This window comes from Microtus ochrogaster, unplaced genomic scaffold (genome assembly GCF_000317375.1).
Source record: "Microtus ochrogaster isolate Prairie Vole_2 unplaced genomic scaffold, MicOch1.0 UNK2, whole genome shotgun sequence".
NCBI classification, from domain to species: domain Eukaryota; kingdom Metazoa; phylum Chordata; class Mammalia; order Rodentia; family Cricetidae; genus Microtus; species Microtus ochrogaster.
In genome coordinates this window covers 1,576,501-1,588,562 of record NW_004949100.1, presented here as the reverse complement: position 1 = coordinate 1,588,562, position 12,062 = coordinate 1,576,501, and the positions used below count along the sequence as shown (strand labels likewise).

Genomic DNA, 12,062 nt, shown 5'->3' with positions numbered 1-12,062 from the left:
TGACCCTTATTTATGGCTAGAAACCAATTATGAGTGAGTACATCCCATATTCATCTTTTTGGGTCTGTATCTCAAAAGCAGATTTTTAAGTCCAAAAATGTGACTAAATGTGAGTGTTTTTGAATAGTATTATTAGCCATGGCTGTCTACATACGTCCTCCAACCTGTTCAGCATGTGGTCTGTGGGCTTACTACTTACCATTAACTGTTACCATTTCAGCAAGTAGTTCATCACATGCAATGGAATAATCAAATCAGAAAAGAATCCAGGTCACCAGAAATCCTGAGCATTTAAAAAAATAACACTGCTAAAATAAATTTAACAAATTCATAATTCCAGTTATTGCCTTGTATTTTTAATTGTTGTCTAGGCATAATAAAATATGTTTTAGTACTTTTTTTTTGGTGACTCCTTGTTTTCTTTCTCTTGTTTAGTTTTTGGTTTTTGTTTTTGAAGAAATGTCTCCTACAGCCCATGCTATATTTTAATTCTTGTTTTCTTTTTTCTATCTCTCATGGGCTACGGTTGCAGGGGTTGTCACCAGGCTAAGTTGACTCTACTTTTAAAAGGTTTCATACCTAAGCATTCTTGCCTATATATTTAATCTCTTTCAATAAAATTGATTCCTCCTTTTCAAAGGATCATTTACCTCTCGACCGTTTAATAAAATGTAAAATACCAGTTTAAAACACATTCATTCTCTATCACACACACACACACATACACACACACACACACACAATGCATATTGTTCCCTAACTACTTGTCTACTGTTTTTCATTAAAGGATGAAATATCCATTTTCAACAAATAATTTACTTTTAAAACACAAGTTAAATTATATGCTTTGTTTTTGCTTTCAGATAAAAAGTAAAAATAGATATCAAATGATGAAAAGTTTCTTTGAATATTATAATTCATGTAATTCAATTAGCATTGTAGCATCAAGATCAGTTGTATCTGTTTACCCATATGTATCTTTTTGTTATTCATTGTTTTTGGATATAGAGGCAAAGGGTGAAAAAATAAAGGACACTTTTGTTCATTGATAACAGAGAGTTTATTTGCTTTATGTTCATTTAAAAAACCTGGAGACTAATATCGCTGAATGGTTTGCTTCATGAAAAGATAAGATCATCACTCTATTTCTACTATGAAAATACTTTGAAGGAGAATTTTAACCAATTTCTTCCTTGCTTCCTCTCTCTCTTGTCTTCTACAGATGGACCTCTGGGTCCCCGAGGATTAGCTGAAGCTACGGAGATGTGCACTCAAGAGTGTCTGGTTTTGGGTCACTCTGATAATTGCTGGATGCCTCCTGGCTTGGGTCCATATCAACACCCGAAATCTCCTCTGTCGACCTTTGCACCCCAGAAAGAATGGGTCAAGAAAGACAAGCTTGTAAATGGGCACACCCTGACCAGAGCATGGAAAGAAGACACCAACAGGAACCAGTTCAATGACCGTAAGCAGTATGGCTCCAATGAAGGCCATTTCAACAATGGCAGCCACATGGCAGACATTCCTCTGGCAAATCTGAAGTCCTATAAGCAAGCAGGTGGCACAATTGAGAGTCCTAAGGAGCACCAACTTTAAGCTGAAGTTGTATGGGACCTAGTAACTTTAATCTAAATAGACATGCTAATACTGTGTGTTGGAGCTTTATGTATTCAATAGATCTCTACAACTATGCCCCTTATAGTAGGGAACTCATAACTTTGTGTTAGCACCATGGAGGATACAATGCTTTGCAACATAAGAGAGAAAATAGTTCTACTAGCCATGTGATGATGTTCTTTACTAGAATTGATTAAACTCTCCAGAGCTCTCTCCATTGTGCAATTTATTTTTATTATTGCATTTCATTTGACCCTGGACTGCTGCTATGAACAATAGAATATGCATTTGGAGAGTAAGATGGTTCCATGGATTGGAGTGACTGACAAAACATATCCAGTTAGAAATTTGTGCTCTTTTTTTGCCATTGATTTATGCTGGGACCTCTATACTTGACATTATACTTTAAACAGAACTTAAAAAATAAGCATTAAACTTATTGTGCTGTTAACACCGTTAGTGGACACTTGTAAGTCAATCAGTGTTAAAGTATCTGTAAATAGAAGCAAGCTATTATTAACAACTTTTTGTGTACTTATAGCATTCACCTAAAAATGTTGTAGCATAATTCTGTGTTGATGGTTGCTTCTTTCCTTTTTCAATTTTCCTCCTCTTATTTCTGTTGTTTCTTTCAGTGAGGTGTTTCTGCGTTAGTAGTCTGTCGTGGCACACATTGTTCTAAGGATCGTAAGCATTTGTGTTTTAAAAAGGTTCTGAAATTTCGCTTCTTATATGATAACTTATGATATTAGAACTCTCTAACAATATAATGATGAGAGAAAAAATAAAAAACTTCAAACAATCGCAGCACTCAATACTCCTGTAAACGCTTGGAAATTCAGAATCTCCATTTGATATCCTTATTTTCAAAGTAGGCAAAAAGCAAAATCACTTAATTAGTACCATTAAGTAAGAAAGTGATGAGAAAGTGTTATCCATCAAATGTGATATAATATTCTGTACTTACTACTCCTGCAAAACTAATGTATTCAAATTAGCATATACTGAAGAAAAAAATCACTACTCGAAAATAGTTTCAATTGGGCAAATGTGTGTCTCCAACTTTGTTGAAATGACAGAGTTTGTGTTGATCCTCATATACAATACTGTTGTTGTAACACAAGTGTTATTAGACCATAGCCACAAAATATTTAATGTGTTGTGCCTTCATGATGTAACAGAACATTCTCCAGGTAGGGTAGTTGGGGAAAATAAAGGGATAAATCTCTAATTATTGCTGTTTAACTGTTTGTTATCATAGTTGGTCAATGCCTGGCAGGTACCAGCATTTGTCACTTAGCTCAAACCAAGGGAGTGACAGTTAATGTTAATAAGATCTCAGTTGCACGTGCAAAACAAATCCAAATTTGAACATTCTTAGGAGGTTTTTGTTAAGGCATGACAGATGATTTAAACAAATAAATAGCATGCAACAAAATGTCTTTATTGAAAGAAGTGAAAGTTATATTAATGCCACGGTTCACCATCAACTTAAAAGTTAAAAAAAAGAAAAACGTTAAAAAAATTGGTAATCTGATAGTTAATTTGTTCTTACCAAAAATAAAGTTACTTTGTAAATAGCAGTTCACGTTTTTCCACAGTATAATGGAAAATAATGGGTAGGGGTGCATTGCTTACTGAAGTACATTTTTGTCGGTTTGTGAGGGGTGTTTGATGACTTTGACAAAATAAATATCTAAACAATTATCCTTGTTACTGCTTTGCCAGTTCTACGTTATTTACAATTATTCAGCTCTTGCAATAAACGTTCTGAATTACAGATTGCGTTGTGTTGATTCTTTGCTCAACATCCAAACCGCTAATATTTTAATAAAATTCAAGTTTCACTATCAATCAAGGAAGACTTCCAGAGTTTCTACACCTATTGTCTTAGGGTTTCTGCCACTATGACAAAACACCCTGAGCAAAAGTAAGTTGGAGAGGAAAAAGTCCAGTGATTGATTTCCAGAACATAGTCCATCATTGGAACACTTCTGAACGGGAACTCAAGTGGGCCTATAACCTGAAGGCTGGAGGTAATACAGAGGCCATGGAGTAGAGCTCCTTGCTAGCTTGCTTCCCAAGGCTTGCCCAGTCCACCTTCTTGAAAAAACAGTACCATAAGTGCGGGGATGGCACCTACCACCGTGGGTGGGGCCCTCCCCCATTGATACCTAAATGACAAAATACCTTACAGCTGGATCTCATGGAGGCATTTCCTTAAATGAGGCTCCTTCCTCTCTGATGACTCTAGCTTGTGTCAAGTTGACACGCAAAACCATTCAGTACACAGTTCACTGTTGTGAAATATGGTTGTGAATTAAAATTTTAGTTTCTCAGATAGTCTATGAAATGATTGCCAAGAAAATTCATAAAGAGAATTAGTTCATCCAACTCATGATTCATAGTTGTGAAATGACTCAGAAACTAAGCTAGATACACTAGTTAAAAAGACAGGTCTTCATGACTTATTTGTGTGTGTGTGTGTGTGTGTGTGTGTGTGTGTGTGTGTGTAGTAATTGCGTGAAACAAAGTCAACCTCTGTCCAAGAGAAGTCATTCTGAAGAAACCACCTAAAACTAAAAAAAGCAAACAAAGCTTCATCTGGCTTGATTTTGCATTAGGAAAGGAAGCCCAGGACCCTACACGATGTTCGCAATAAGACACATTCAAACATGGTTCCTGTGTTTACATTTGCCATATAACAACAGATGATATTTGACTCCAGTTGGAGTGGAAGGCTGGAGAAAGGAAATGTTTCTTTCCTTAAAGTTCATCTTGGAACTGAGGATAAGAAACAGGAATTTCTAATTGGCCTGTATGATCAACTGAGTGCTCCATCCTAAGCCAACTGCTGATAAATCAGATTAATCCACTGATTTGAAGCACATGACGACGGCTTCTCCTTTTCTTTTCCAGTAAGTGGGAATTTTGTGAAGAAATACTATAGCCTGCAAAGTCTAATTCTTTATTTCTTACTTTATTTCTGATAACTAATTAAATCATTCTATTCTGCCTTTAGAAATATGAATAGAAAGCAAGGAAGATTTTTCCTTCTCATACAAGTCAAGGAAATGTCCTCTCCCTGAACCAATTGGAAACTTTGAAAAATAATTCTGTTGTATGGTCATGCAGTATTTCTTCAAAAACATGTAATATGACCTATGTAGGCATTCAGTTATATCCTCTGTGAACTTTTTTATTTTTTTAAAAACAGATTCTTCTGTCATGCAGTACATCGTTATCACTGTTTCCCCACCCTTCACTCCACTCACTCAGCTAACCCCACCCCCAGCTTTCCCCCTGATCCACTCCAGTCCTGTTTCACTCCAGGAAAGAGACAACAGCCAAACAGGACAAAATACGATGTAATACGAGAGCACAAAAGCCCTCATATTGAAGCTGGAAAAAGGCAGTGCAATAGGAGGTAAAGAATCCTAAGAGCAGGCATAACACCCAGGGATACACTTACTCTCACTGTTAAGAGTCCCACAGAAACACCAAGGTAATGGCCTTAACATATATGCAAAGGACCTGGTACAGACCGTATAGGCCCTGTGTTTGCTGCTTCAGTTTCTGAGAGTCCACATGAACGCTGCTTAGTTGATTCAGTAGACTATGACCTCCTGGTGTCCCTCTTTGACTTCTACAATATTTACTCCTCAACTTCCATAGGGTTCCCTGAAGGAGACTTTCATTTAGACTGTTTCTCTCTGCATAGTTTCTTTCTCTCTAGCTGTAGGTCTCTGCATGTGCTTGCATCTGCTGCTGGAGTAGGTGTCTCTGATGATGACTGGACAAGGCACTGATCTATGAGGATAGCAGATATCATAAGGAATCAATTTTTTTTTTTTTTTGTATTTTGCCAGTTCCATGCTAGATCCCTGGGATATACAGTTTACAGTTCTTGGCCTTCCAGGCAGGGTTCAGCATAGGTTCTCTTTTCTGACTCGGGCCTCAATTTAAAAAAAAAAAAAAAAAAAAAAGAAGAAGTCATTGGTTTAACTCTCCCACAAGCTCTGTGTCACCATTGGCCCGACACTTTGTGAAGGAAGGACAAATTATAAGTGGAGGGTTTTGTGGCTGGGTTGGTACCCAGGTTTCTCTTTCTATACCCTGCAAAGTGCCATCCTGTGCTAAAGAGACTAGAATATAGAAATAAAGGCTCCATGAAAGGACCAGCTCGACATCTCTATATTCAATGAGTTGTGTGGGTATTGTCTGTAGCAACAGGACCACTCTGCCAGGTTTCAGGGAGTGACCTTCTGTCCTACTATCAGTCTGGGTTGTTTGGTGATCTCCACAGGTCCCCCTCAGGCTCAACTCGACTGAATGCCACCCTGTTTTAGCACTGGAAGAATTGCTTGGTTATAAAAGATAGCCGGTTCAGACTCTGCACCCTCCATCACTCCAAGTTCTCACTAAGGGTCACTTTCACACATTCCAGGAAGGTGTCTCTGTACTAGGTTTCCACACATCTCCCAAATGTTCCCCAGTCCCAGCTGAGTAAACACCATTTCAAACTAAGTAGAAGAATTTACTCACTCAGTAAAACATTATATTAATAATGACTATATTCGCTCAAGACCGTCTACATTGCTGTACTATATAGACACTGAATATTAGGAATCATCATTCACCCAGAAATAAAAATCATTTACATTAACCAGAGGAGCATACCTATATAACATGGAAAAAAATAAACATTGGAGAGTTTCATTAATAAATGTTATTATGCTATCTTAGCAGTTTTCTGAGTCAGATATAGAATTAAAGTTCATAAGACTAAATGTGACCTAATGAATAATCATTTCCACACAGATACAGCATAAATTATGCATACTGAGTGGCCATTCATTAATAGCCAACAGGGTAGCCTTACTGCATTCGTGCTGTTCAGCAAATCTCATTCAGGATCCCATCTTCCCCTTGCTGTGGCTGTGGATGCAGCTGAGGCCCTAAGCTGTTTCAGTATTTATTAAGTTGCTGGCAAGAGACCAAGAGTGACTAATTATTATTAGCGAGGAGTTTTGGCAGTGAGGGATGAAAAGGATGCTTTGTGATCTCAATTTTAATGCGGTTGCAGTGTGTTATTTTATATGAAGGCAAAGTAAAACATGAAAAGGAAGAATGGAGTTGGGAGTATAAGAATGCTTCATTGTTCTGCTTTGTTCTCAGTAGAGTTCATCTTCCCTCCCCAAAAGAATCTCCTTCACTGGCACTCAGAAAGCCCACTTTAATGTTTGCTCAGCATTCTCAAGGACACAGGGATCACATAAGAAATGCTTTATATTCTTTCTACTTACACAAACATATATATATATATATATATATATATATATATATATATATATATATATATATAGTCACTTTTCAAATATAAGTAGTCCTAAAGTATTAAACTATAATTTTATGCTACTAAAATGTGCCTGCCATAATTCTTTATGATTCACATTTAGTTCACTAGAAGTATATATTGGTGAATGTTTGCAAAACAGCAACTTTTGGTTATCTCAATACTAGTAGCTTCTAGTCTTAGATATTAAACAGTGTTTCCATAGTTTTGCTGTTGGTTTTCATCCACATATTAGCAAGTATCAGTTACCTTTGCTGACAAATGTTCAGACCTTTATCATAATAGGCATCAGTCAGTACACACTCTATGCTCAATGATTAAGTGAAGAAATAAACATCAGTCCTTTCCAGGTCCTTCTATGTGTGCATCTTGTATACGGAGCAAGAACAACATGACCCTACTGAGGCAACAGTTCATTTTCCTCGGTTTAACATACTCATCGTAGTAATGAATAGAATACCCTTGAAGTTAGGGTGAAAGGAAAGCTATGATAGACAGACTTTATCACTTATGAATAACTGAAAGGCTCTTCTATTTATATTTTTACTCTTTCATTCATTTGCAAGTGCATTTCACCCCTTTTCATTGGGAAATATGTTTCCTGAGACAAAAAAAGTTAAACTTGCTTGAAAATTGTGTGTGTGTGTGTGTGTGTGTATGTGTGTATGTGTGTATGTGATTTTTCTTTTGGACTGGATGAATGTTGCTGAAGAATGAACTTCAAAAGTATCTTGTCATAATGCCCAAAGGTTAGACACTTTGTATGATCTGAAAATTATAGATTTTCCAGTTTTCACATGTTCAGTTGTTGTGTTTCTAGAAACTTGATACTTTTAAGATCTGATAAAAAAAATATCCTTTTTTCCCACTTTTATTATGTGATTTTGTTCATAGCAATTGATCCTCCTTATTTTCTACATCCTGACCCTTGAACTCTTCACATGTAGAATAGTGAGGCCTTTGACTGTTACTTTCTAGACAGTGACTATTCCTTAAAATTTCATAGCGAAATATCACATTAGATTCCTGTACACTCTGTAATTATACACACCACCATTTCAATCCTCTGCCTGTACCACAGAGTAGTGATTTGTTGCCATCACCCTTGGAGAAAAGGTTAAACTGAAAGCAGCTACAGTTTTAAAACTATAGCTTATTTATAACATAAGGAATATATAAGCAACTCTTAAAAATATAAATTACTGGCATTAAGAAGGTAGCTTCACTCTATGGCATTCCAAAGGTCACTCTGAACAAGAAAGCAAAAAGGCTAAATGCCATCTTCACTTCTTCCTCTCCTCCAAGTTAGACTCCCTAGCTGTATCCCTAACTCTGTAGCCAACTACCAGCTGGGGACTGCCTGTCTTTCTCTGTCCTCACGTTAGGGGATCACATACATCTCCCCCTCCATATTTTCTTCCACTACTCTTTGCTTTGTGTATGCCTCAAAACCCAGCAGGTGTTCCCTGAGAAGCTTCAGGCCACTCAATCCCAGAGAAACAGGTGGGCTAACTAGAACTCTTCACCGCTCTCCTCCAGTTCTCTGAGTACAATCTTCCTGTTTCATACTCAGCTCTGCAGCAGTTTGCATGTTGAGGCCTCTCCTTCACCTGCCCCATCTCCAGTATATCACACATATCTTCTTTCCTAACTTCTCTGCCCCCACTCTTCGCATTGTCCCAGCCCCCAACGCTGGAAAACCACAGGATACTCTTGCTAGAAAAGAAGGTAGGCTAACTAAAGATCTTTATCTCTTCCTCCATTCTTTCTAGTCCAATCCTACTATCACAACCCTAGCTCAGTAGCAGCCTACCTGCTATGCTGTCTGCAATATCAGTCACAATTCCCAGGTAGGTAATTAGATCCTGAAGGAAGACTCTGCTTTCCTCCCTCCTATGAATCCACAGCTTTTCCCTCTTAGCTCATCCCCATTCTTAAGTCTCTTCTTCCAATAACCAGAAGCACATTGTACCTGGAAATCCCAGGGGCCATACTTATCCAGATCCCAACTTTTCCTACCAGGCAATAGATAGTCAACACACACTCCTGAGGAAAAAAATAAGGCAACAGAATCCAAGAAAGAATAAAAAAAAAACATGCATGACAAAGAAAAGATGAGATATCAACACCTAAAATTAATCTTCCCATGCTAAACATGCCAAGATGTCTAGATGATGGTATAAAACTATGATCAGTAGCAGATAAGACAATAGGGCAATATATCTGCATAAGAGCCCAGCTGTGCTACACATCAGGCCCTTTATATCTCAATATAGCTAAAGCATACAAACAAAATAGGAAGACACAACATAGAAGAAACAATATCTATATAACTCTTTACAGTGTTTAGTTTTAGTGACATTGTTTTTCGAGTACTATCGTTGATTTTTGTTTCTGTGCATTGTCTAATTTATCCCTACAAAAGGTTCTAGAAGTAAAACACCAACGCAAAGAAGTTAACTACATCATAGAAAACAGAAAGCAGAAGGAATAAATCAACCCTGGCCAGCAAATCAAATGATTAAAGCACACATACACACAAATACACACACGCATGCTCACACACACACACACATTCACACCCCCAAGAATAACAAAATAACAGTAAGGAATAACCAACAGTACTCATTGGTTTCTCTCAATATCAGGGGTCTTGATTCTAGTTTTAAAAGACACAAAATAATAGAATGGATGCACACACACACACACACACACACACACACACACAAAGATCTACCCTTCTGTTGTATCCAAAAAATCTACAATAGCTTCAAAATTAAACATTCCCTTATTGCAAAAGAATAAAAATTCCATGCAAATGGAACTAACAAACAACCAATAGGCTTTGCAACAAAACTAATCAGAAGAGATAAGGAAGGACAATACATACTTATCAAAGGAAAAATCTACCTAGAGGCTAATGCATTTTTTTTGTCTATGTAACAAACATAAGGGCACTCCAAGTTTAATTAAAGAAATGCTACCACAGATTAAATCATATAATGACCCTCACACACTGACAGTGGGAGAAATGAATACCCCATTCTCAGCAATGTATAAGTCATCCAGAAAAATACTAAACAAAGAAATACTGGTGTTCATTGGCATTATAAAACAAATAGACCTGAAAGATATTTACAGAACATTTCACTAAACAGAAGAGAATATGCCTTCCTCTTAGCAACTGATGGAGTATAAACACCAGAGAGGATGTAGGATACAAAGTAAATAATGCCCATTAAATCAACATGATCAAAGATCAAATGAACTTACAGATAGAGACAGCATATACGTCCTGCATGGGTCTACACTGGGTCATTTTTGTATGTGTTATGGCTTCCAGTTTAGTACTTTAATGGTGGGAGCTCCATGGCTTCTTCCTGACTCCACCTTCTCCCTCTTAGCATTCAGTTTAGTTTTCCCCATCTAGCTCTATTCTGCCCTATTACAGGCCAAAGTAGCTTCTTTATTCATTAACCAATAAAAACAGCACATATACAGAAGAACTTCCCACACCACACAGACTTATGCTTTGCATTCTTAAACACTTATGTAACTATGTTTTTGTAGAATGATATGTTACATACTTCAGGAATTCTAAGCAAAGAAGATCATGTAACACTAATATTTGCTTCCACTGAAACTACCCATTGCAGACAAAAAAAAAAATCTCTCAAAAAAAGATTGCTTTGGTGATTTATTCTAGGAGCTCATGAATTAATTTAAAATAGAAAGTGAAATGCTTAACCATTTAGCTTGCAGTTAATGCTTTCGTGGATACTTAATGATAGTAGATTTTCATATAATTTTTATTATAATCCTTATAAGAAAAATAAGTTTTTATTATAATCCTTAAAAGCCAACTTCAAGATTTATTAAAATAAATAATGAAATGAAGAAAATGAGATTTAGCTTCTACATTTCATTTAGGAAAATGTAAAGGAATTTGTGGTCCTGAATTTCACCAAGTTGAGAGAGTCTATATATATTCACTATATAATTCTGGCACTGTTCCTAAGTCAAACAATCATCTTCTTATGACATAAAATAAAAATAATTTTATTAAATTTAGAGAACGTTCATTAGTATGGCTTGTAATGCCCAAAGTTCACTAGTGATGTGATTAATAGCTGAACCTTAAAACTAATGAGCATATTTTGTTTATCACACACTCATAGCTTATCCCAAAAACCTTTCAATTTCAAAATAATTGAAAGATACTAATTTACATAACATTACTTATTAAGAATATTTATCAGGACTTTCTCTAAAGAAAGTGGCCAGAGCTACCATCTGATGAGTCCTCCAACTTCTCATCAATACAGGTATAAAACTTTAGTTGACCTGTTTTTCTTATTGTTCATTTATTTTGCAAATCTTCTATCCTAGTTCACATCCTTGAATTTTACCAGGATTTTATATCAGTGCCATTGTTGGGGTTTCTGTCCTGCTAGTTCCCATAATCGTTAAGTCCCAAAGAAATCACGCAGAGGTCTATATTAGTTATAAAGTGATTGGCTCATTTCCTCTTATTATTAATAATAATGCTTCTTATTAACTCTTATAACTTATATTAGCCCATTATTCTTGTCTATGCTAGCCACATGGCTCTGTACCTTTTTCAGGGAGGCAGTCACATCTTGCTTCTTCTTTGGCTGGGTCAAGACTGTAGGAAAAACTTTCCTCTTCCTAGAATTGTCCTGTTCTTCTTGACCACCTCTACTTCCTGCCTGGTTGTCTGGCCTATACTTCCTGCCTGGCTACTGACCAATAAGCATTTATTTCAAATATAATGGGCAGACTACAGGCCATTGCCCCACACCAAAGCGCTCTATCATTACCATGTGTTTCAATGTGCCTGAATTCAAATGTCTATACAATTTAGCTTTGAAAAAACAAAGAAACAATGCTTACTTTCTTTAAAAGACACATCAGGCTATCGCTTATATGTATGAATCAATCAACACTCAAAGAAGCCAGACTGTTATTTGACTCAGTCAAATGTTTCCTTTCCGTATTGATTAGAATAAGTTTTAATTTTTTTTTAATTTTTTTTATTTTTTTATTTATTGAGAAAAGGAAAAAAAAA

At 36.4% G+C, this 12,062-nt stretch overlaps 1 protein-coding gene across 5 annotated transcripts in view; it reads left to right on the top strand.

Annotated features, from left to right (window-relative positions):
* The window catches only part of Pcdh9 (protocadherin 9), an 830,869-nt gene extending 827,472 nt beyond the window's left edge, over positions 1-3,397 (top strand). For all 5 annotated transcript variants that reach the window (XM_026788356.1, XM_005365348.3, XM_013353113.2 and 2 more), the window contains one exon: positions 1,223-3,397. In XM_026788356.1, coding sequence (XP_026644157.1) covers positions 1,223-1,596 — 374 coding nt within the window. In that variant the 3' untranslated portion in view covers positions 1,597-3,397. The remainder of the gene's footprint in view (positions 1-1,222) is intronic.
* The last annotated feature ends 8,665 nt before the right edge of the window (positions 3,398-12,062 follow it).